Source organism: Natator depressus, chromosome 20 (assembly GCF_965152275.1).
Source record: "Natator depressus isolate rNatDep1 chromosome 20, rNatDep2.hap1, whole genome shotgun sequence".
NCBI classification, from domain to species: domain Eukaryota; kingdom Metazoa; phylum Chordata; order Testudines; family Cheloniidae; genus Natator; species Natator depressus.
Genome location: NC_134253.1, coordinates 5,482,238 through 5,507,737, shown reverse-complemented (window position 1 = coordinate 5,507,737; position 25,500 = coordinate 5,482,238). Strand labels below are relative to the sequence as shown.

The 25,500-nt window shown below is 48.6% G+C and overlaps 1 protein-coding gene across 3 annotated transcripts; it reads left to right on the top strand.

Annotated features, from left to right (window-relative positions):
• Window positions 1–739: 739 nt before the first annotated feature.
• On the top strand, window positions 740–25,181 carry EIF4B (eukaryotic translation initiation factor 4B). 3 transcript variants are annotated; one of them, XM_074935380.1, is made up of 15 exons: window positions 740–822; window positions 12,060–12,203; window positions 13,000–13,208; window positions 15,734–15,850; window positions 16,055–16,109; window positions 16,696–16,836; window positions 17,991–18,113; window positions 18,573–18,752; window positions 18,933–19,170; window positions 19,879–19,988; window positions 20,547–20,763; window positions 21,141–21,208; window positions 22,965–23,064; window positions 24,132–24,204; window positions 24,600–25,181. In XM_074935380.1, the coding sequence occupies exons 1-15, from the start codon at window positions 810–812 to the stop codon at window positions 24,678–24,680; spliced, it is 1,869 nt and encodes a 622-aa protein (XP_074791481.1). In that variant the 5' UTR covers window positions 740–809; the 3' UTR covers window positions 24,681–25,181. The 3 variants fall into 3 exon arrangements, with proteins under 3 accessions (XP_074791481.1, XP_074791479.1, XP_074791478.1); XM_074935378.1 differs by lacking the exon at window positions 740–822 and adding an exon at window positions 2,314–2,380 and having other exon boundaries at window positions 21,144–21,208; XM_074935377.1 differs by lacking the exon at window positions 740–822 and adding an exon at window positions 2,314–2,380.
• The last annotated feature ends 319 nt before the right edge of the window (window positions 25,182–25,500 follow it).

Genomic DNA, 25,500 nt, shown 5'->3' with positions numbered 1-25,500 from the left:
CCCTGAGACATTCCCAACCCCACCAACTGCCCCTCTGAACTATCCCAACCCCTCCAACTGCCCCCTGAGACATTCCCAACCCCACCAATTGCCCCTCTGAACTATCCCAACCCCACTAACTGCCCCTCTGAACTATCCCAACCCCACTAACCGCCCCCTGAGACATTCCCAACCCCACTAACTGCCCCCTGAGACATTCCCAACCCCTCCAACTGTCCCTCTGAACCATCCCAACCCCACTAACTGCCCCTCTGAACCATCCCAACCCCACCAACTGCCCCCTGAGACATTCCCAACCCCACTAATTGCCCCTCTGAACTATCCCAACCCCACTAATTGCCCCCTGAGACATTCCCAACCCCACCAACTGCCCCTCTGAACTATCCCAACCCCTCCAACTGCCCCCCAAAACATTCCCAGCCCCCTCACGGCCCCCTACAGCCAACCAGAGACATCCCCAACGGGAGGGTGGGACCCCCCGCGGGAGCTGCCCTGGGGGTCTGCGGCTGGCCCTGACAGCCCCACAACTGTGGCAATTCCAGTTCCCCATCTGGCGTCAGAAAATCGAGAGCGTGCGGCGATGCTAAACGAAGAACCCCTTTCTCCCTCCCACCCTCGTTATTTTCGTATCTTCGCCCGCCCGCTGCGCTACTCTTGGATTTTATCTACATCGCCCGGAACCGCAGAATCAACCGCGCTCCCTCCCCCTTCCCCCTGGAGCCCCGCCCCTTCGGGAGGAGGGCTTTTGCCTCGCTATAGTCACGTGACGGCACCATCCGGGTCCTTTGCCTTCTCTCCTTCTGCCCAACATGGCGGCTTCAGGTGAGTGGTGCTCGGCGGCCTCCGGGCCCTTGAGACCTGAGCCAGGCCCGGGTCCTTTCTCCGGGCCGAGGACTCTAGCCGCTTCCTCACCCCGGCCCGACCCTCGCCCTCCCCGGCCCGAGCGAGGCGAATCGTGTCTGTCTTCTCCTCCACGCAGGGATCGCCCGCGCGCGCGCACCTCCCCTCCCCTCCCCTCCCCTCAGGCCTCGCCGGCGTGCGCGCGCACCGTCCCCTTCCCCAGGCAGCCGGGGCGCGCGCGCCGCGGCTCGGAACGTTCCATCCTGGAACGTTCTGAGTCGCGGCGCGCGCCATCCTACCGTGAGGGGGGGCAGCTGGGGGAGGGGCGGCTCGCGCCGCCGGTGATTAGCGGGGGAGCCAGATGGAACCTTCGGTCGCGTGATTGCGCAAGCGCAGGGATTGGCTGGCTGGGGGGCGGGCGCGGACACGGAGAGAGGAAGAAGGAGACTGGGCGGCACCCACGTGGGTGCGCTGGTGACCGGGGGGGCGGGGGGCGTGGTGGAACAGCCGCTGGCCGCGGGCGGTGCCCAGCCTGGGTGCGTGCGCGGGCCCATCTCTCCGGGGAGAGGGCGGTGTGCAGGGCCCTGTCCGCGCGCACCCGCTGCCCCGTTCCTCCCACCCCCGACAGACCAGGAGTTCCCCAGCGCCACGTGGGGCGCCCCCGAGTTCCCGCAGTGCTGCATCATCTCCCCCAGAACGGGGGGGGGGCAGGGTGCCCCGATTTCTCCCCCCACCCCAAAGCTAAGGGGTGTGGCCTGACCGCTCCACATAGAACCCTGTGGGGGGGGTCTGCGGCCTGCCCCCAGGGCTGGGTATCGCTCCTGCCACTCCGCCCCCCTGCCCTGAGGGGGGTGTGAAGCTCCCGACGCACCCCAGGACCAGAGGGTGCAGTGTTCCCACGTGGTCTCTCTGTCACGGGAGGAAGGGACAGCCCAGCCTGCGCACTCACCACTGATCAGATCATCGCTAGTTTGGGTCTCTTATCTCTGTCCTCAGGGAGCTGGGTAGACCCCTCTCCTGGGAGGTTGAGCCCACCCCCCAACACATCTTTGCCCCGTGCCATTTTGCCTGGGCCTGCTGCAACACCCTTCCTCTTGCTCTGTAGAGTTCTCCCTCCCACAAGTAGGATCGGCTGCTGTCCCAGCCCTCTTGCCTACCCTGTATCCTGGGTGGCAGCGGTGCAATGCCCCTTCTACTGAAGGAAATGGGGTTTGTGCCCTGCTCTGTACAGCCCCTCTGTCCCTTCCAGGACTTGCTGTCTGCCTTGTATTTCTAATATGGTGTATAGGGCCAGGATGGAATCCAGGAGGGGTGGGAAATGGTACTGCAGCAGTTTCCTTCCCTTCAGAATAAAAGGTGAAAGATTTGGCTGTCCTAAACGGAAAGGGCTTTCTCTGCTGTTGAGATTCATTTACTTCTCTGGATGATGTTGAACTTGAATTTCTATTACTGTCTTAGTCTGAAGAGTGACTTTTATATGCCTTTGAAATGCACCAGACTGCACCATTATCTGCAGGTATTATCCAAAATAAGCCGGAAGGTACGTACCCTTGAATCTCCTAGCAGGGCTCTTCTTCTTTCTAACCCCCTGAACCCAAGACCCCATGCTGAAGAGTTTAATCACACACCCCTTATTGCAAGTTATCCCTTTGGAACATTCCTTCAACAAATGCTGTTAATTTAGAAAATCTCTGTGGAGTTAAGGTCTGTTTGTTTTGGGGTGGGGGAAGCTCCATTATTTAAATATAGTCTTACCCTGTCTGGAGCAATGGGTTTCCCATTAATTTACATGAAAGACTTTACTCTGGACTCTTCCTGGCACCCAGCCAGTATTGCTTGATTAAGAACTGAGGGGTCTGTAGCTATTGAGTCAGGTTGACTTTGTTTTAGGGTTATACTGAGGTTCTGCAGTTAACTAGGCTGACTTCTGTCTCTTATCTCACTGGTTACACTTCTGATTACAGTAACCACAAAAGCCCTAGCTGTATGAGAGTCTGTTGGTACTAATTCAGTCGGCTGTGTCCCATTCAGTTCCCTAGAGAAAAGGCAGCAGAATTTGTGCGTTTTGTTGCTTTTTTTTTTCCATAAGATGGTAAGTGCTTATGCATTTGTGCAGCCCAAAAAGCAAAATACTGCTTTGAGCTTAGGGATAAGGGAAAATGATGAAACACACAAAATCGCTTAAGTCACTCATTTAGAGCTACATTAAATATAATACTTACAATATACTAATTCTGCCTTGAATTTTTATTTTCACAATTCCCTAGGGTAACATTTTTAATGGGGTAAGTTAAATAAATAAATCACTAGGCATGTTCAACATTGTATCAAAGGGTAAGCAAATAGGCTTTGTGCCTAGGCTGATCAGATTTCCCAACAGTTTTACAAAGCTGCATTAATAAAACATAGATCTCTGTACAAGTGCCTGTACATCTCTTAATAATGGTAATGTTTCAATAAGCTAAGTTTGAATAGAGCAGTAGCGTATGCTTTTTGTTTGTATATAGCAGCTGGGAATTGGAATCGGAATTTACCAACAAGAAAAGGAGGACTTGTGACACCTTAGACTAACCAGTTTATTTGAGCATAAGCTTTCGTGAGCTACAGCTCACTTCATCGGATGCATAAAGTGGAAAATACAGTGAGGAGATTTATATACACACAGACCATGAAAAAATACACATTGTAAGGAGAGTGATCACTTAAGATGAGCTATTACCAGCAGGAGAGTGGGGTGGGGGGAGAGAGAACCTTCTGAAGTGATAATCAAGGTGGGCCATTTCCAGGAGTTAACAAGAACGTCTGAGGAACAGTGGGGGGGAGGGAAATAAACAAGGGGAAATAGTTTTACTTAATATAATGACTCAACCATTCCCAGTCTCTATTCAAGCCTAAGTTAATTGTATCCAATTTGCAAATTAATTCCAATTCAGCAGTCTCTCGTTGGAGTCTGTTTTTGAAGGTTTTTTGTTGAAGGATAGTCACTTTGAGATCAGAAATCGAGTGACCAGAGAGATTGAAGTGTTCTCCGACTGGTAATAGCTCATCTTAAGTGATCACTCTCCTTACAATGTGTATTTTTTCATGGTCTGTGTGTATATAAATCTCCTCACTGTATTTTCCACTCCATGCATCCAATGAAGTGAGCTGTAGCTCACGAAAGCTCATGCTCAAATAAATTGGTTAGTCTCTAAGGTGCCACAAGTCCTCCTTTTCTTTTTGCGAATACAGACTAACACGGCTCCTACTCTGAAACCAAATTTACCAACAGTAGATGTTAAGAAAACTCTTGAAGGGCTTGGTGCTCCCAGGTATAACTGGTGCCTAGTTTGGAGATAGCTTCTGCTCATATCAGGGAGGAAGCTGATACTGGCCTTATTGGAAACCCATAACTGGCAAGAAAGGGCTTCTTTTGTCCAGGGGGCTTTCCCTGCATTGTTCTTCCTGAGCCATATGAGGTTTTGACGGGTTCGGTGACGCATAAGTAGCACTGCATTCAGCAACAGGAGTTGCTTCATACTGTTCGCTCCTGCCTGTGACTTGTCAGCCATTTGATGCAAATTGAGTAAACAGCCAGCCTGCAGGTTTTATGAATGCAGCGGCTGTTCTCGTTAGCAGTGCCTTTGCTGTCATTTAGCAACCAATCATTGACACCCAAGTAGACGTCCTTGTGGGTGGGAACCTACATGAAACACCTTCAGCTACTTTCTTTCTGAGCAACACTTGCCTACAGCAGGAGGGCACTTAAGCCTCATTTTCTGCAGTATGTTGCTGCTGCTGAGCTGCCAGTTCTTTTATCCTTGGCTGATGTCATAATTCCATGAGTTTACCCCCGCAAACTGAACTTTAACCATCCTAGAAGACTAACCCAATTTTAATTCTCAGTCCTTGTAGACTCCAGTGCTTTAACAATTGATAGTTCTTAAAGGTTAGCTAGATTCCCCTATCATCCCCATTTGCAAGAGCTCTTGCAACCCCTGCTTGCCATGCTTAGCAATAGCATTCCCAGTGTATACGGTAAAAACATCAGACCAGAGCGTTTTGCAGGAAGGGGGGGGGAGGCACTTTGGAGTCTTTTCAATTTTTTCTGCTGCATCAAGAGGGTCACCTTAAATGTCATGGGACCTTTACCCCGGGGGTTTTCTGGAAGACTCCAAAGCTGCACAGGTAGCAGCATGTGTGACCACCTTTTAAATAACTACGTTTTGTAAACTGAGCGGCTGATACGGTGGCTATGAACTTCTAAAGCTCACCCCAGGGTAGACATTTCTCATTTAGATCTAATTATCCATAGTGCTGTTTTAGTCGCTGGTGAGGCCATGTTCTGCATAGTGTATGGAAGTCTGGTCACTGAATTAGGTGTGTGACAGGAATTGAGAAGGTAGAGCAGAAGGCAACCTGAAAGAAAAGAGATGTTTGCAGTGAAGTAGGGGGATGCTGGCGATATCACTTGAGTGATGGGGAGGGAAGAAGCAATAAACCTGTGCCTCTGTACTCAAATAATTCCAATAAATTATACGGACTCTACATTAATCACTTACTTCTGACAGATTTTGGGTATAGGGCATTATTCCTGAAACTGCTGTTCTAGGTAGAGTGCAAAGTGTGGTGGCCCTGTGGTCAAATATTAATCATTGCTGCTATGTAAGAGGCCTAGCTGCAAGTCTTGTTCTTACTTTTATAGTCAGCATGGGCTCAGTGTAGATGCCTGTGACTCTAGGGTACATCTACACTAGAAATGCTACAGCAGTGAGGCTGCAATGCTGTAAAGCAGACCCTTAACTACAGCAATGGAAAAACCCTATTCATTGCAGTAGTAAATCCTCCTCTCCCAGAGGAAGAATTCCTCTATCAACCTAGCGGTATCTACACTGCGACTGAGGCTGGCTTAATTACATCGCACAAGGAATGAAACTTTTCACAACCATGAGCAGTATAGTGAAGCCAACCTAAGTTTGTCGTGTAGACCAGCCCTGAGTGCTGTTGAGGGGCTCTGGAAAAGGCAGTATGGCTTAGTGGATAGCGCACTGGACTGGGATTTTGGGCCTGAGTTTCTTTGCTGGCTGTGGCCTTGGGTAGGTAGCTTTCTCTTGCTCTGCCTCAGTTTCCTCACCTGTAAAATTTGGATAACGATACTGACTTCCTTTGTAAAGTGCTTTGAAATCTACTGATAAGAAAGCACGGGGTAAGATCTCTGCTAGGACAATAGTAACTGCAGGGCAGGCATCATGGGTGATGGAATAAAATAGGAACTAGCAAAATGGGATAGGAGAATCTACCATATATGTTTATCGCCCTGGCACCTCGAAATTCCTCCTGGCCATAGGAACTGAGTGTCTTAACTGGAGCTCACTGTTACTCCCTGGAACTCAACCTGCAAGGCTGGAGGATTTTTAAGGCTCCAAGCTGTTACTTTCCATTCCCATCTTGCTTAAGGTCAAACCTGCCTGTGCTTCAGGGTTTTTTCCCCTCCTCCTCTTAGCCTAGCCATGAAGTCACAATGCTGAATCTGTGATTTCACAGTTGCTTCCATGGCAACAAAATGAGGTGGCTTAATAAAAAAAGGACCATGAGGCTTTGCTGCAAGATTTAGACTCCAGGGTGGGCTGCGGGGGAGGAAAGTGAGAAGGACGAGCAGTTCAAGCAAATGCCATGTATCTTTGTTCAGGATCTGTCCAGTTACCATGCAGGCAGCAGAGGAAAGTAAGTAAACTTAATTGAAGTTGCTGCTTCTGAACCAATTTATTTCATATACTGAGCTGCCCGGAAGGGCATGGGAAGTGCCCTGTAGTCAAACTTACTTCCAAAGATTATATGCTGCTGTAAGCAATGTAGTCTTTTAATGTTGGGGGCAACCATGAGCAAGCCACTGCTTGAGGAAGGGAAGAAACGCTGGGTGGTGCTGGACTCCCTCGGTATGCTGGTAGCGAAAGCTGGGCAGGTTGCAGAGAAATAGATTTCTTGGGAGCTGCTGGAGGAGAAATAGTCATGCAAAGACCCCTTCCCAATAGAAAATATTAAGCAGTCTCCAACCCGGGGCAGAACAGAGGCTGGAGGAGGTAGGGAGGTGGGAGCAGAAAGAAGGGGAAGGAATAGAAACACAGCAAGTACCCCTAAAGGTGTCCTTTATGTAATGCTGAATGCAATAGTCTGCCCTTGATTTTCTGCAAAAGTCCCATTGATATCCCTGGGACCAGATGGCCCTAGCTTAGCGGTCTCATTTCCCCTCTCATCAATTTTATATTATTCTGGCTTCAATGGCGTTCCTTCCTATTATTTGTGTGGAGGAATAATCTGGCCCAGCTAATGAAAATACTTTGATGTGAGCCTGCCTGTGAAGACAGGCACAGTGGAATCCTCGGGGCCCAGGCTCCGCAAGGCATGCAGAGGGGGCACTAAAGGCTGAAGATCAAAGCCAGAACATCCTCAAGGAGCTAGTGGAAGCCAAAAGAGAGAGCAGACCTGCATCCCACAGTCCCAATACGTGTTCTGTATCATTCCATTTTGCTAAGCTTATTAATGCTGAACACATCCTCTGCCTAGTGTGTAGGTTTAAACCAACCCGTGTTACGGAAACTCCATTTTAAAGACACTGAACGCTGGTGATGGGTGAGCTTGCTCATACGACTTCTGTACCACCCTCATGAAAGCCATTGGTGATTTGGAAAGCTTTGCATTAGTGTAGGAAGTGCTACAGGTAATACCTGCTCTGCCCAGGCTAAGGGGAATTCTAAAGAGCCTCCTAGGATGTGGCTAATCTTATCAAACAGTATTTCACTGGGTGATTCATTGACTGGGTGAATGAGAGAAGCCTGATGGTCTGGGCCCTGGAGTGCCCTGTTATGTGGCAGTAATCTGTGGAACCTGTCCATGTTCCGAGTCTGCATTCTTGTGCACAGTTGGCAGCGTGGTGGATGGGAGGCTGTGAAATTGGTTGGTGCCAGGTTATTGGCCTGTAGGAGCTAAAATATTGATATCTCTCTACTTATGATGGTAGCATTTCACTGCAGACTGGCAGGCTTTCCAAGCTTGTCTTTTTTTTGTTTGTTTGTTTTCCTCAGGTGGTTAAAGAGAAGTAGCTGATAAGTCTCATTTGGAGGCCTGTGGTTATGTTGCTCTGACAGCCCATAGCAGAAAGTCTTCCAGGTTGTTTGCTGAAGCTTAAAATAAAGGGAAGGTTTCCAGGAACGTCAAAGTAGATTCAGAGCAAACAACAAAACGGCTGAGCAAGAAGAGTTGGCCTGTTCTGTGCCCCTCCCTGGATGCTGATAGACGACATGGCTTAACATTTCTGTGGTAGTTCTGGGCAGTGACTTTTCTGTAGATATTAGAATCATAGAATAACAGAGTTGGAAGGGACCTCTGGAGGCCATCTAGTCCAACCCCCTACCCAGAGCAGGACCAATCCCAACTAAATCATCCCAGCCAGGGCTTTGTCAAGCCTGACCTTAAAAACTTCTAAGGAAGGGGATTCCACCACCTCCCTAGGTAACGCATTCCAGTGTTTCACCACCCTCCTAGTGAAAAAGTTTTTCCTAATATCCAACCTAAACCTCCCCCACTGCAACTTGAGACCATTACTCCTTGTCCTGTCATCTGCTATCACTGAGAATAGTCTAGATCCATCCTCTTTGGATCCACCTTTCAGGTAGTTAAAAGCAGCTATCAAATCCCCCCTCATTCTTCTCTTCCGTAGACTAAACAATCCCAGTTCCCTCAACCTCTCCTCATAACTCATGTGTTCCAGTCCCCTAATCATTTTTGTTGCCCTTCGCTGGACTCTCTCCAATTTCTCCACATCCTTCTTGTAGTGTGGGGCGCAAAACTGGACACAGTACTCCAGATGAGGCCTCACCAATGTCGAATAGAGGGGAACGATCACGTCCCTCGATCTGCTGGCAGTGCCCCTACTTATACACCCCAAAATGCCATTGGCCTTCTTGGCTACAAGGGCACACTGTTGACTCATATCCAGCTTCTCATCCACTGTCACCCCTAGGTCCTTCTCTGCAGAACTGCTGCCTAGCCATTCGGTCCCTAGTCTGTAGCGGTGCATGGGATTCTTCCGTCCTAAGTGCAGGACTCTGCACTTGTCCTTGTTGAACCTCATCAGATTTCTTTTGGCCCAATCCTCCAATTTGTCTAGGTCCCTCTGTATCCTATCCCTACCCTCCAGCGTATCTACCACTCCTCCCAGTTTAGTGTCATCCGCAAACTTGCTGAGGGTGCAATCCACACCATCCTCCAGATCATTAACGAAGATATTGAACAAAACTGGCCCGAGGACCGACCCTTGGGGCACTCCGCTAGATACCGGCTGCCAACTAGACATGGAGCCATTGATCACTACCCGTTGAGCCCGACAATCTAGCCAACTTTCTACCCACCTTGTAGTGCATCATTCCAGCCCATACTTCTTTAACTTGCTGACAAGAATACTGTGGGAGACCGTCTCAAAAGCGTTGCTAAAGTCGAGGAATAACACGTCCACTGCTTTCCCTTCAGCCACAGAACCACTTATCTCATCATAGAAGGCAATTAGATTAGTCAGGCATTATTCTTGGATGCCCAGAGAGTTTATGTTCTGTAAGGCACAATGTCCCAAGTGTTGCAGCAGAAGGCTAAAATAGCAGGGGTGAGGCTTCTTGATATGCTACAATCTGGATTGAGACCAAAGGGGAATATGGGGATACAAAGTAAATCAGATGTGCTGAAAGATGGGGAATAGGGTTGGGTGACAGGGAAGGTATTATCGGATATTCAATGTACAGCCAGAATCGATGTTACTCTTAGTGCCAGGGGCTATACAGCTACATGCTTGTAGCCAATTTGCAATCATAATACTGATCCTTATCCACCTGAAGAAGAAACATTTTATGTGCTGTCAGCAGTTCCCTGCTTGTACTGAAGAGAATGGTAGACAAGGGCTGGTTTACTGTCAGCTGCGGATCATATTTGAAAGCTAGTAAGATCTATTTTTCATAAAATGCATTTATTGAAAGGTACTAATTGTGACAATACAGAGATCAGTTCTTCATTTCCCTGCCAGAAAGTTGGTAAGAGATCTGTATGAAATGCAGCAAAGCTTCTACTGTAGTTTACTGTAGCAACCACTAAAGATAAGGGCATAAATTTATCAGTGGTTTTGGATGCTCAATTTGAGATATTTTGGAAGGGCCTGACTCTCAGAAGTGTTGAGCCATCTGTCCACTGAAAATTGAGCACCTGTAAAATGTCTCAAGTTGAGAACCCAAAATTATTCATTTCTGAAAGCTCAAGCCAAGTTTACTAGAATTCCATCAACTTCCCTGTTTTAAAATGTCCAGTTTCCATTAACTCTCTTCTGTGCTTGTTTTTGGCCTTATGGTGGCATTTTCAAAGTTTAAGGAAATTGCTTCCTAGTTTTGAGTTATAGGAAGGTGAAAGTCTTTTTTGTTTTGGTCTTTTGCCACCACAGAAAACCATATTGAGTTGTCTTGTACATACATAATTCACATGCTGCAGTTGAAAAGCTGAATCTTTCAAGGTGGGTTATTTTGTGAGTGTGTGTTTAGGGGACCAGTAAGGAATTATGCTCTTGCTTTGCACATGCACAGCACAAATATCCACTAAATGTGTGATGCTGTGCTGGTTACAGAATAACACAAACGTGATCTCAGTGTTACCACGGGGTGGGTTTGTGCTGTCATTTCATTATGCATGTGCAAGTACCTGGTAAGTGTGTTAGTCTTTTTTGTTCATGTAAACAAAATAGAAGTTGCCCAGGTGTACAATTAAAGTTAGTTTTAAAACACAAGAAGTGTAGCTGTTAGGCTTTCAGAATAGCTAATCTCCCTCTTTGCATGTATAGAATACCAGACTTATTGCATATTTGAGTGCACTTAAACCTATCTAAGGAACTTTTCTTGCCATTGTCACTATAGTGTCTGAGCATCATAGTATCTGAGCATCTCAGTCTTAAATGCATTTCTCCTCACAACCCCTGTGCGAGGCAGAGCATTGCTGTTATCCTGTTTTACAGATGGCCTGAATCTCTGTGCTTCGGGTCCCATGTCGGCACTGCAAGCTATGGCACTGTAGCACAGACACGTTCTACATCAACGGAGAGGGTTTTTCTGTCGATGTACTACTGCCTCTTGGAAAAATTGTTTAGCAAGGTCAATGGAAGAATTCTCCAGTTGACCTAGCCATATTTACACTGACATTTTTCACAGCCCTGAGTGATGTAGCTAGGTTGATCTAATTTTTAAGTGTAGATCAGACCTCAGTAACTTGTCACGTGAAGCCTGTAGCAGATCAGGGAATTAGTTAGTGCTGACCACTGGACTATCCTTCCTCTGTAAAATAGACCATGAAAGGGTTCAAATGGGATACAGTCCAGTCGCTATAATAGTTCAGGTGACCTGCATGCTTCAGTCACAGTAGCGTTTCAGCCACCTTGTTGGCAATAGTATATTCTTCACTTAGAAGCCAGGAACTTCCAGCACAAGTAGAATGAGTGGGGCTGTAGACTTTTCACAGGAGGGTCCCAGAGGCTTTCGAATAATTGTCCATTGTAAGTAGAAGTGGTGGGTGCTTTGCCCAATGGGCCATTATCCTTGTGGGGCAGCTGTGGGTGGCGCTGTAATTCAGGTAGCTAAGGGATGCTCTGCGACAAAGGAATGGAAATAGAGAGGTCCATCTGAACTAACAAGGGCTAGGAAAAAAGTGGGGAAGGTTCAAAGTGAGATTTTTAATTTAAATCCAGTCCATCAGAAGGGCCCTGAAGAAAACAGCAAAACAAGTCTGCCCCATTCCCACTGACTATAGGCCTGAATCCTTAGGCCGCAAGCCACAGCCAGAGATTCTAAATGCTAGTGAGAATTCCTCTGGTGTGGGTTCATAGAGATGCCAATTAAAATAGCAGGAGTCAAATGCACAACAAAAGTTATGGTGGAGACCCATGAATAAAAAGTCTTTCAACTCCATAGACTACCCTGGCAGTCTAATGCTATATAACAAATGGATGGCTTTTGTTCTCCCAGTCTGTGGGAATGGTGGGGTGTGGTTTTGTGCTGGTGAGATTTGGCCTAGAGGTGATATGTATCGTCCTGAGCATGTAGGATACTTGCCTCCATAGGCATTGTGATGAGCAGTAACTCCTCCATTCCCTGTCGACTTTAATGGAATTAATTGTGCCCAGATGTTACTCATGTCTGTCCCCTTCTCCCCTTTAACAGCTAAGAAGAAGAACAAGAAGGGGAAAACCCTTACTCTGACGGACTTTCTGGCAGAGGATGGTGGCAGCGGTGGTGGCGGTGGAACCACCTTTATTCCAAAACCAGTCAGCTGGGCCGATGAGACAGACGACCTGGAAGGAGATGGTACGTTCATTCCCAAGTTTCCATACTATTAGCATTCTGTCTCTAGGTACTGTCCCTGAATAGCTTGTGTGTCAGTGAAAGCTACTGATGTTAAGACATCTTGAAGCTAAAAGATTACAGGAAAAGTGCCTTTATTTTTTTTAGCTTGTTCATGATGCACTTGAAAGCACTTTGGTCAATTTCACTGTCATGTTCTGTATATAGTTTCCCTGCATTTGTGAGAGTCTTATACATCAACGGGGAAAGAAGGAACATTTTCAGTACTTGTAACACCTAACTCCTTTGAGAGACCAACTGAGTTCTCTGCTTTATCTGAGGCTTGGTCTGGGGCTCGCAGCAGAGATGTCCTGATTCAGGGATTCCGTCCAAGTTGCTCATTCCCTGATTCTGCCCCTTAGTGGCTGTACTCGGAGCTCACTGAAAACTTTTCTGTCTGCTGTATTTGACCGTTTTGTCTCCATTTTATCACCGGCTTGGTCTCTTGGGGTTTTTTTGTTCTTCCAATTTTGTTCATTCCCTGGATCTCATGTTTTTGTGCAGCGTTTGTGCTATGATCTGTTGGGGCGGAAAGTGCCCTAAAATACAGAGCACAGTTGAATCTAATTGTGGGATTGTTTATAATACTGCTAAATATTTTTCTTGACCATCTTCAATGCCTTTATTTTACAGCTGAAGGGGCTGCAAGTAAATTCAAACATTAATCCCAATGAGGAGGGGATCTGAGAGGCATCAACTTCTATAAAGGCTAGGGGACTTGCTCAGTGTGTCTTGACCATGTGCAAAATTTCTCTTCTAGTTTCCACCACTTGGCATAGTAATGATGATGATATGTACCGAGCCGCACCTATTGACCGGTCCATCCTGCCCACTGCACCTCGGGCTGCTCGGGAACCCAATATAGACAGAAGCCGTCTCCCAAAGTCGCCCCCGTACACTGCCTTTCTGGGAAACTTGCCCTATGATGTGTCAGAAGAGTCCATCAAGGACTTCTTCAGAGGACTCAACGTGAGTATCTGTTATGCATAATTTTGTTTGTTGTGACACATACAGCAGGGAATGTGAAATATTTCTTGATGTGCCATTGGGTGTTGAACTGAACGTTGCTCATGTGGTGATGAGCTCCGCTGCTCACAGCAGATTATGATCAAAATGACATTGCTTGCATTTCTTGTCCATTTCAGCCTGCATCTATAACTCATTTGTTCTGCCTACTGATGCAGCATCCCCTCCTTCTTGGAAGTAATAGCTTGCCTATAACAGTACAACAGGGGATCCATCACAGTGTCCTAGCCATTGTAATAGACTTCATAGCACTTGCTGCATATAGCAGCCTAGGGCTGTGCCGAAGACATAGAATACTTAGCATGCAGTGAAGAAGCCATTTCTCATCTCGTGCTCTTAAGTTCCACATATCTGAAAAATGGGAAGAATAAGTGAGAGATGAGGTCTAGTAAGTTGCTAAGAGTGGATGGAGGCTTAATCTGTGGCAAAGCTGGGAGTAGAACCCAGGAGTTCCAGGCCCAGTTCTGCCACTGTCTTCCTGGGCAGTCTTTGCTGAGCTCCAGTGTCGCCATCTAGAGAGGCCGCGCTGGCTTTAGGTGGATGGCAATGGTGAATGTCCCTCTGAGAGGTACCGATGTACTGTATTGGGCTTTGTCTACTCTACCACTTTTGTCGGTGAAACGTGTCAGTTGACATAAGTTTAATTGGCAAAAGTGGTGATGTGGACAGCTCTGTGTCAGGAGAGGCTCTCCTGCCAACATAGCCAATGCCGCTTGTTGGGGGTGGGTTGTTTATGCCAGCAGGAGAGCGCTCTCCTGCCGGCAAAGAGTGTCTACACGGAAGACCATACAGCGGCACAGCTATAGTGGTACAGGTGTGCCTCTGTAAGGTCCATAGTATAGACATAGCCTTACGTAACCAGTTGGTGAACTCATTGGTATCTTCAGAGTAAGGGACTGCCTTGTTAATTTCCTGCCAACCAGTCTCCATGGCATTCTGTTGCTTATAATCATCCAATACCTGCCCCATCCTCTACTTACACCCTAGGTGCATTAGGAAGTGACTAGGTACTTTTGGAGGTGGTGGTCCATGCTTCCGAAAGACAACACTGAGCTGCCCTTGCTGGCTAGCTGATGTTTTGCTTCCAGCAGCAAAAACCTCTTGTTCAGGTGGAGTCAAACTGAGCAAATTTGATAAGGAAATATTAATTGGGGGGGTGCGCGTAATAAATATGGGATGTCAGTTTAATGACCATCACTAGAATTTTCCCTTCCTCACTTGCTGAGCTGCAGCTTTGCCCATATCATTCACTCTTAACCACTGCCCAGCTGCTTCTGTAATTCTTTATCAAGCCCATAGCTTGTCACATGTAGCTTATCTGAACACAATTTGAGCTCCTTGTTTGAGGGTAACCTCCAGAAACCACTGTGGTGATATGCTGTGGCTTTGAGCTGTGTGCTGTGCTTCTCTAAGCAGGAAGCGCAGCTGGGAGCATCTGTGCTTATGAAGTGGTTAATCAAGTGGAAATCATTAATGTGATAGAATTTAGTTTAGCCTTTGAAGTGACATTTAATACTTTAAGCAAACTATACTGTAAGAGTGATGTTAGTTTTAAGTTCTGCATCCCAAACCTAATCGTAAGCATTGTGTTAGCTGCCCTTCCTGGCAGTGGGGTGTTATCTGTAGTTGTGCAGCTGGGAATAAAACTGCTGTTCCTGTTTTCCATAATCTAGCTTGAAGGGTCTTTCCATTGAAGCAGGTCAGAAATTGGCCTTACATGACGACTTTATCGAGTAATATTAAGTAAGCTGTGGAAATGGGTGGGGTTCATAGGGCGCTTTCATTGCGGGGTGGGGAGAGTGCATATGTCATGTGCAAAGATCCTTTTGCAAATTGTGTAAGTGTGAAGCGTTCTGACCTGTACTGCCAGTTCCAATTCCAGTCTAGGTCAATCCTGACCAGTGCCCTCTAACAGCTCCTCTTTGACCTATGCGAAATGGGGAGGAAGGGGCAGCAGTTGGCTCTGCTGTTGGTAGTTGTCAGCAGAGGTTAAAGAGTGAGAGACTCACAGACCTTGTTTTCACCAGGAATATACCAAGGAAGCTTGCTCTGCCAATGCCTGTATTTTCCCTGTTCTGTGGATAAAGACCTTCAGTCTCCTGGACTGAAAGTCGGGCACTGTTTACCAGTGCCAAATTCTTCATTCCAAACTACTATCTGGGTTCTCAGACAGTAGCACTTTAAACAGGAACCAGGTCCATGGGTTTCTGATATACTAATCCTCTTATTTGCCTGCAAGCGAACTATGCTGTCTGGCTTGCTTAATTCAAATAAATCTTATTTGAGTCACATGACTTTGGGAAACTCAACATCTCCTGTTTGGAGACCACATGCCTTCTCCAATGGATTTGATCTGCCAGATGAATGTGTAGTTAAACCCAGTCCTATTGAGTCTTCCTCTACATTGCTCATCAAGGGATCCTGACCCTTCTAATGAGAATCTTCTTTCTGTTCCCAATTGACTGCAGATAAGTGCTGTGCGTTTGCCCCGGGAACCTACTAACCCAGAAAGGTTGAAAGGTTTTGGTTATGCCGAGTTTGAAGACCTGGACTCCTTGCTCCGGGCTCTGAGCCTCAATGAAGAGGTGAGTTGAAACCTGCAAAGAAATGGGGTCAAAGCAATTCCCAAAACTCTTGCTTCCAGACCCCAGGTGGCTTCACGGGGTGTTCTGGGGCCCAGTTAACAGACACTGTGCCTCAAAGTGTTCTAAGATCTCCTTAGAACAAACTGTCTAGAATCCCCACATCCTCAGGCTGAAAGGCTAATGAATTTGGTGTTGTGTGTTCAGTCTCTAGGGAACAGAAGGATACGAGTGGATGTTGCTGATCAAGCTCAGGATAAAGGTGAGAACTGCCTGAAATAGGTAGCAATTTTCTTCTCTGATCAGATACACTGAATGCTGACAAATTAGGTACCACACTGCAAGGCAACTGTCCTCATGACTGAATCTGCCTTAGCGCTGGAGCTCCTGAAGAGCTGGTGACTGGCTGGCAGCCTTCTCTCTCTCTGACCTAAATAGTTCAAAGGCAGCGTATAAGTCCTCCTTGTCTATGCGTTCCGTTCTCACTTGCTGTAGGGCCAAGGCTTCTGCACATCTGCACGCCTTGCCAAAGGGGTAGCTGGAATGTTCAGTGGCTGCTGGGTACCCATCAGCAACACTAGGGCAGCCCTCTGCCCCACCGCCCATGTACTGTCCTTGAATCTGGCTAGGCCCGTCATCCTTCTAAAGCATCAGTCAGAGGTTCTTGTTGCCATTGATGTATTAACTGCAAGACAACATGCCGAACTGCAGAGATGCCGTATCCGTCTCAGTGCATTTCAAATCCATGGATTTCCCCTTCAGTGCTCAGCCCTTGGGCATTTGCACCAGCCCTTAAAGACTTGACCTTCCAAGCCTGATTCTGCTGTCTGGTTCCCTCCCTCCTGCAGACAGGGACGATCGCTCCTTTGGCAGAGATCGTGATCGCAACCGGGACTCGGAGAGATTCGAGACTGACTGGAGGGCTCGTCCTGCTACTGATAGCTTTGATGATTACCCTCCACGCAGGAGCGAGGATAGCTTTGGAGACCGTGAGTTGGCTGAGAGCCCTCGCTCTATGCCCATCATAGTATCTAGTCATTAAACATTACCTGTGAAATGTTAGTTCCACACCTCCTCTCGGGTTTCTTCTGGGATCTGCTGAGGGTGGATCTGCAGATCCCCAGATATGAGGAGCCAGATCCTGCGTATCCCTCATACTCCAGCAATATCCTTCCTTTTTGGATGGTGTCTCCTGGGAAACGACATCACCGTGGTATCCTAGCATGCTTATTTTCAGCTCTGCACATGGTGACCAGTTGAGTTACTGGGTGGAGAGTCTGTGTAGGTAGCCTCAGGTATTTGACTGGGACCAGGAGATCTGAGGTCTGCTCCCGGCTCTCTGCAACAGGTTCGTGTTATGACCTCAGGCAAGTTCATCTTGGTGCCTCCGTTTCCCATCTGCAGAACGAGTAATAATGCTTTGCTGCCATACAGGGGTGTTGAGGGTAATGTATGTGACATTTCAGTACCGTAGTGACAAGTGCCATCAACAGTCTGATGAAATATGTAATTCAACAAGTGATCAAAGGTGGGAGGAATGAACTGAATCATGCAGAGTCTTTGCCAACTGAGCTCCTTGGGACAGTGTGTCAATTTAGTGCGTCTACACTACAAAATTAAGTCAACATACAGCCACCGCAGTAGTTCAATTTGATTTTTAATGTCTGCACTATGCTCCTTCTGTCAGCAGTGCACATTCTCACCAGGCGCACTTTCACTGATTTAACTGACGTGGGGCACTGACAGCTGGAGCCCTGCTGCACCCTCTCCACATCCCCTTACCAGGAGGCGACCACAGCTCAAGCTCTCCTCTCCCCAACCCCCTCAATTCCTCATCAGCTGTCAGCCCTGGGCTTGGACTCCGGCTGTCAGCCCCGTGAGGCAACAGATGATGTAAGCCTCACATTATCTACATGGACACCTCAGTGACCCAGCTGCATTGGCTTAAGCGTTACACCACTCGCAGACGTGGAATTAAATTGGTGTGGTGGGCGACTTACATCGGCAGGAGCCTGATTATGTCAATGTAAACTGCCTTTCATCAACCTAACTCTGTAGTGTAGACTAAGCCACAGTGTTTTGGGAATAGTGCATAGTCACCCAATACTGCCTGCCTTGTACTGTAACCTTTCTTTCTCTTTAGGGTATCGGGACCGCGATCGTTACAACGATTCGGACCGGTATCGCGATGGCCCTCGCAGGGATATGGATCGCTTTGGGGGCAGAGATCGTTATGATGACCGCAGTAGAGACTACGATAGAGGAGGTAGTATGGCTTCAGAGGCTTTCCTGTGATCTGATGGATCAGGGTATCAAACTGCATGTCAGTTGGAGTCTGTTTCTGTCCAGAGCTTGCACTAACCATTGACAAACTACTTCAATTGTGCAGCTCCCAGGTCTATTGTTGTTCCCCATTCTAGAAGTGGGGGATGGAAGGCAGGCCACTCATTGTATGCCTTTGAGTTGCAGTCCACTTACTCCTGTGTGTGGCAGATGGTGTGCACAGACCTGCCCTGGTACTTACATTTGATTGAGCAGATCCAGAGAGGCTGGGTTGGCTGCAGCTTGAACAGGTCACTGTTGCCCCTTTCTTGCCTTCCTGTATAAGGAATATTGCCTAAACCTAGAGGAGCCTCCCTCTCCTGCACTTAGTCAGCCATCCTCTGGTGTAATGCTCCATTGCTCAGGAGTAACCTGTGCTGCTTTCCCTCTCCTCCTCCTGTAGGCTACGATTCCAGGGTGGGCAGTGGCCGGAGAGCCTTTGGCACTGGGTACCGTCGGGACGATGACTTCAGAGGGGGGGGTGACCGTTACGAAGATCGATATGAAAGGAGGGACGACAGGATGGACAGGTGGAGCTCCCGGGATGACTACGCCCGGGATGACGTTCGTCGCGATGATAGAGGTAAAGGCTCTGCTCGTTCTCAGGGGGTGGGCTCAACAGCTGGAAGGAAGCTGAGCTTGGAGGGTTGGTAGCCAGTGCAACCAGTGCACCTCCTCTCCTCCCTGGGTGTTCCTGGGGTCCTGTTCTGAGCAGATCACATGGCGTTTGCCCTCAAGTTGCTGTCCACTTCATCCAATGTAGGTCCCACTCAGAGGCCAAAACTGAACCTGAAACCACGCAGCGCCCCTAAGGAGGAAGACTCCTCGGTGGCCCCTGCCACTCAGTCCAGCCGCGCAGCCTCGATCTTCGGGGGTGCCAAGCCTGTGGACACGGCCGCAAGGGAGCGTGAAGTGGAAGAGCGGCTACAGAAGGAGCAGGAGAAGCTGCAGCGTCAACTGGAGGATGATAAACCAAGGCTAGAAAGGCGGCCCCGAGAGAGGTAGGTGGCGGGAGGGGGCTGGAACGCCCTTGGGAGCAGCTCTCTACATGAGCTGCCTGACTGCACGTGGTGGTTGTGTGGTGTGCACGCTGGTGTCCCCGCTCCCCACATCCTTCTTCTAAATTGTGCATACTGGGGTGCTGAGGCTTAGCATGCCTGCAAAGCTGTGCACCCCTCTCATGAAGGGTGCTGGAGATGTGACCGCTCCCCTCTGTAATATTGCACCGTCTGGTTGTTTGCATCCTTTGGAATAATGTTGTCAAAGGCTGAACGTTCGTTAGAATTCCAGGCAGCTCCGTAAACCTAAAAGAAGTGGCCGGCCTTAGTATGGGCTCCTGGTGGGTCCTATTCACCAGGGCAGCTGTACATTCCTGACTTACGTTGTCAGAAGACTCTGGGCTTGATTCTCTCCTGGATGACTTCTGAAGAGAGGCAGCCTTGTCCAGTGGGTAGGGCCTGGGCCTGGGAGTTGAGATGCGAGTTCTCGTGTCACCTTGGGCAAATCTTTTAATCTCTGTGCTTCATGTTGCGCATCTGTCAAAGCAGCAGGGTAGTGATGATAGCCCTCCTTTGCTGTCCCTTTTGAGATCAGCAGATGGGAAGCGCCAAGCACTTGTACTGCTTTGCCCACTCTCTCCTCCAGCCCCGCACCCAGTTTTTACTGGATATTACGGTTTGATCAGACTTTCTTCCCCCTTTCTGTTATAGGCACCCCAGCTGGCGTAGTGAAGAGAACCAGGAGCGATCACGGACAGGGAGCGAGTCCTCACAGACTGGGAGCACAGGCCCGTCCGTGGGAACTGGCCCAACGGGAAGAAGTAAGTCGGGGACAAGATGAGTCGGCCTGGACCAAGCCTGCCATTGTCCACTCTTGTTTCCCAAGTTGGCTGCTTAGCCCTGCTTCTGTTGAAAGCCCCCTCACGTGTGTAGGCTGCGTGTGGGGAAGGATCCCTAGTACGACTCAGTGGATGGTTGCATGGGACCAAGAACGTCAGCGATGCTCAAACACTTGTTCACCAGACTCCTTTGGTGCAGCCTCCACCATCAATGTACCCTCATCCTGTCCCACGACAGAACAGGTGCTATGTGAGGCCTAGCTTCCTGGCTGCTGTAGCAATCAGGTTTTAGTGGTCACTTGCTACACGAGAGCCACTCGTCAGGTTACTCGTGGGCAATGTTAGGTCAAACCTGCTGGCCTCAGGCAGGCAAGAGCCCTAAAGTGATAGTTAAGGGGCCATCGAGGTCGATGGCCCAGGCTACTCAGATTGGAATAACTGGGGACCTGTCCAGACCTCCTCCCTTGGGCTAGATACATTTTGGGGGAAGTCTTGCCTTCCCACGTCCCTTGTGTTCACTGCCATCTCCTGTTCTTACAGCCACCCGAAGGAGGGAGAGTGAGAAGTCCTTGGAAAATGAAACCTTCAGCAAAGAGGATGATGCTCCGTCTCCAACCTCCAAGACCCCCAAGGAAGAGAAGCTCCCTCTGAAAGTGATGCCAGCACCACCGCCGAAGGAGAACGCCTGGGTTAAACGCAGCAGCAACCCCCCTGCCCGCTCCCTGAGCTCTGACATGGAGCAGCACTCTCCCACAAGGTGAGTGTCTGTACCGAGCGCCTGCTCAGGGTCTGATCTGTCGTCCCTAGATACATGAAAGGAACTTCGGTTACAGAAGGGAGGCTAAAACTCTAGTGGAGATGAGCGGCTGCTCTGTTCTCCACTGAAAAATGGTGAATGCAGCATGCACCTTGTAGAGCTTAGCTTCAGGCAGTGGCCTCAGGTTTGAGTCTGGTTTGGGGGCTTCTGGTTTGGTTCTTGTATGACCCACATGTGGCTGCTGAAGTCTTAGACCCAAGGCTGAGCTTCATCAAGAAGTAAATAGCTCTCAAAGTCAGCAGTATCCCAAGCACCTGTCAGAGGATGCAGCGTCCCTGATGTTCACATGTTTTCGTTTTGGTTTTTTTTCTTCCTAGCAGCAGCCAGGCAGCACCAGCCCAGCTGTCGGAGGATAGAGCACCACCTAAGAGTGCTTCCAGGAAAGGTACGGGTAGGGCGAGAAGGGTCGAGAATCACTCTGCCTTGTGCAGGTGGACTAATCCTGCTGTTCCCTGGTTTGATGCCCTGAGTTACATGGCATTAGCACTGTGGAGTTAAGGGGTGGTTCCAGGTTTGGGAATTGTTGTTGTTCGTATGGCTTATTAATCTCAGCAGGACCAAGGGATAAACAACTCTATTCAAGTTCTGGTGACCTTAAGTTGTTCCTCTGCCGGACAGTAGAGGGCAGCAGTCTCCTCTCTGTATTGATGGGAGCAGAAATGGACAGTTCCTTCAGACTAAATTCAGACACTCATCTTTGTCCGCATAGATGTCTGACCAGCCGCAAAGGGAAAACTACCTCCCTCCCGGATAGACTGCCATGGGGCTGCAAGTGTCACAAGTCTGCATTTCTGTTGGAGTTTCTGTGATTGGGGAAATCTCACTCTCCGTGCAGTTGTCACTGCAAAGCTTCCTGCCTCAGCGCTGGCTTAACTGGTTTTGGGGGTGGATTAACCTGAAGACTGCTGAACTAACAACCCAGGAGAAGAGAGATTCAAGTCCTCTACCTGCCACAGAGACAGTAATAGTGCCATTGGCCATGGCCTGTTGAGGAGACTTGTTGGAAAACAGCACGTTTTGGAGCAAGCATAAGGAGGCCTTAGTCTGAAGGAGCATGTGGGAGATGGTTCAGGAAGCATCTCCCAAGTAATATAATTGACCTCAGATCCTCTTGGGTAGGGCCCTACCAAATTCACAACCACGGAAAACACGTCCCGGACCGTGAAATCTGGTCTTGTGTGCTTTTACCCTATACTCTACAGATTTCGTGGGAGAGACCAGTGTTTCTCAAATTAGGGTCCAGACCCTAAAGGGAGTTGTGGGGGGGGGTCACAAGGTTATTTTAGGAGGGTCATGGTATTGCCACCCTTCTGTGCTGCCTTCAGAGCTGGGCAGCCAGAGAGTGGCCGTTGTTGGCCAGGCGCTGTGCTGTGAAGGCAGCACCGCCAGCAGCAGTGCAGAAGGAAGGGTGGCAATCCCATACCACGCCATCCTTCCTTCTGCGCTGCTGCTGCTGGCCGCGGCTCTGCCTTCAGAGCTGGGCTCCCAGCCATCAGCATCATGAAATTTGCGATTTTTAAAATCCTGTGACACTGAAATCGACTAAAATGGACCATGACTTCGATATTGCCCTTTGATATCAGGGAAGGGGTACTCAAAGCTGCCTTTGGGATCCCTAAGTTCTAGAAAGAGGATTTCATAAAAGGGAGAAGCAAGTCATGGATGAACCCACAACATGGAGACTGCTTAAGTAACAGAAGGTCACAGAAGACAGGCTAAACAAAAGAGGAAGCAGGAAGGCAAGGAAAAACTAGAAGAGTGAAATGCCAAAGGGGCCAGTTGAGCTGAATAGGTATCCCTCAGAACATGGACATCCAGCCCTTGTGGAGCCAATAGGGAGGAGCCTGTAACAGGCAAGCTGGAACTTAGGAGGGCCCAGATGGATTTTGGGCCTTGACTGTAAGCTGTTTGGGGTAGTGTTTGTGCCATGTGTATCACAGGCTGTCTAAGGGCTTGCTGAAAATGCACGACAGAATTTTTGAGTGTGCGGGAGTAGGGTCCACCTGATCTCTCGCGCACAGCAGGCTAGTACGCCCCAGCTTGCTGTACTAGAACTGTTCAGATGCACAGGCCTTAAGTGGTTGGTTGAGACTTTGCTATGTCAGTGAGAGGGAACGTTTCATCAGCCCTTTTTTCTTCAGGAGATGAGAACAAACCAGATGAGGGGAAGGAGAGTGTTCCAAAAGCTCGAGGTGGCCCAGGAGACGGAGGCAGCAGAGATCATTGGCAAGATTCAGATAGGTACGTCTGTCTGTCTTGGGATGTCTCATCTTCCCCTTCTCCTCCCACCAGGCCTATTTCAGCGACCGTTTCAGATGTGAGCAGCATTCCAGTGTCATGCATCAGCCCCTTCTGACCTAACCAGCGGCAGGTGTGGAGTGTCTGACCTTCTGCAGCGATGGGGCAGGTCTTAAATAGCCGCAGACTTCTATGTACTGAGCTGTTACTGCCTCGTTGGTAATGCTGATGCTTCCATGCTAGGAGCCGGCTTTGCCTGGTTCAGTATCCACTGCCAACCGAAGCACAAAGCACTCGCTGGTGTAATGGTCTCATGACTCCTCATTCTCTAGTTGGGCATCAGAACAACTAGGCATGAGGCAGGGATGGTCTGTTACAATAGACTGTGCCAGGTATTTTAAAAACAATGCACCACCTGAGCTGACCTCGGTTTTAGTTCTCACTAACTTCAGAATGCTTATTTTGGGCCTTTACTAAGATCCAGCCCTTCAGGTCTCCCCCTGCATTCCCTAGACACCTTGCCAAGGTCTCCCCCATTGCCCTGCCCCTAATAATGCTGCTACCACCAAGGCCAGTTACCCCTCTCTTCTCATTTAAGTCCCTAGGTTTTTGCTAGAGCTTTCATGCAGGTGGCTTTTATGTGTAAGGTCTGACGTCAGGGAGCTGAGCAGGTTACTAGCCATGCCCTTGGGGACGGGCCAGGACTCCCTCCTTCGTCCACCTACCGAGCTCCTGTCTAGCAGTAGTCAGTAAAATAGCTACATAGCCTCCCTCGCCACCAGAAGTAGGCATGTGCAGACTTAATTAGAGGATCTATAAAGCCAGTGTCCCTCCTTAACTGGAGGATGCATGCTGTGTCCAGTCAGCGCTGGTCTGAGAACCAGGCTGTGTAAAACACCAACGGCTAGCCTGCACGTTCGATGTGAAATTGGCCATTTTCTCTTCTCCTTGATTAGCAGCCCTTTCAAATCCAGTGGGCACAGCTGTAGCCTGGTAGCAGCACACTGACTCCATTGGCAGCTCCTCCAGCTGAATGAACTCTTGTTCAACTGAAACTCTGACTCTTGCAGGAAAGAAAGCAAGAACGATCATGACTCGCAATCTGCATCTGAGCCAAAGAAACCCGAAGAGAATACAGCCTCTGTAAGCATTTAATCTACTAGCTGCTGCTTGAAGCACAGCGGCGTGTGGGGAGAGGAGGGCTGGACTGAGACTTCAGAAACCTCAGTTCAATTCCTAGCTGTTCTGTGGACTTCCTGAGTGCCATCTACTTCTCCTGTTCTCTGTTTCCCCCTATACGTCTCATCTGGGAAGATAAAATTCATTGTTTGGGAAGTACTCGGATACTATGGTGCGGGGTGTGGGGAAAAAATACCTTGATTAAAAACTACAGTGAAAACCCTTTGGTAGGTAGTGGGAGCTGCATGTGATTCTCCTATGAAATGCTGTATCCAGGCTCTTGAACTCTCAATCACAGAGGCTGCAGAGTCACTGACCCGGTGTTTCATTCCCCGTTTAACCTGCTGTATTTCTTGCAGAAGTTCAGCTATGTTAGCAAGTACGCTGCTCTGTCAGTGGATGGTGAAGATGAAGTGGAGGAAGACAATTACACTGATTAAAGTCTCCAGACCCTGTGCTGTCTCCTAGCCGATCACCACCCAGGAACATAGGAAAAGCAAACCAAACCAGATGAGACAGAAATAAAATGTAAAACTCAACATCTCCTGGAGACCTTTCTTAAACTTTTTTTAAAAAACAAAAGGAAACCATTTCTCTTGCATGCTGCTGCAGCCTTTAAAGTATTGAACTAACTGGAGAATCTCTGCAAAGTGTAGCGAGAGAGAGAAGTGCACGTTTTAAAAGGAAAAGGGCGACTCAGCGTGGTTTCCAGTGTGACTTGAGCATAGGCCCTGTCACTTAGAGTGGACGTTTAACATGTTAGCCAGCCAGGTGTCTTGGAGAAGCCGGAGCAGATTGGGCAGTAGGACAGTTAATTAAGGAAGAACTGGCTTTTCTCCCTCATCTTGCTAGCCTAAATGGATGAATTCTGCGATGTTACCTTAATAAATGATCACTTTGAAGGTTAGGGTATCTAGTCTATGAGGTTATTCTAGCTTTCTTCCTTAAGCGGCCAGCTCTTCCTTTCCAAAATCCAGTGCAATACAAAGCATTACCCAGTGCACTAGGGAAGGAGAAAACAGTCTTGCTGTCCCAACGGTGGAGGATGGGATGAGACTTTGAGGTAGAGAGGGGGTGTTGAACTGTGCCCGTCTCTAAAATGAGCTTCGAATCCGGACTCTCCTGGATCAACTGGCCTGACCTGGTGCATCACTTTCAGAGATGAAAGAGCAGGCAGGCTGTCCAGTGAACATGAGTGGCAGCCCCCTGGGGAGTGGAGAGCCTCAGACAGCAGTCAGTTGGGAAAGTGCTAAGCATGCT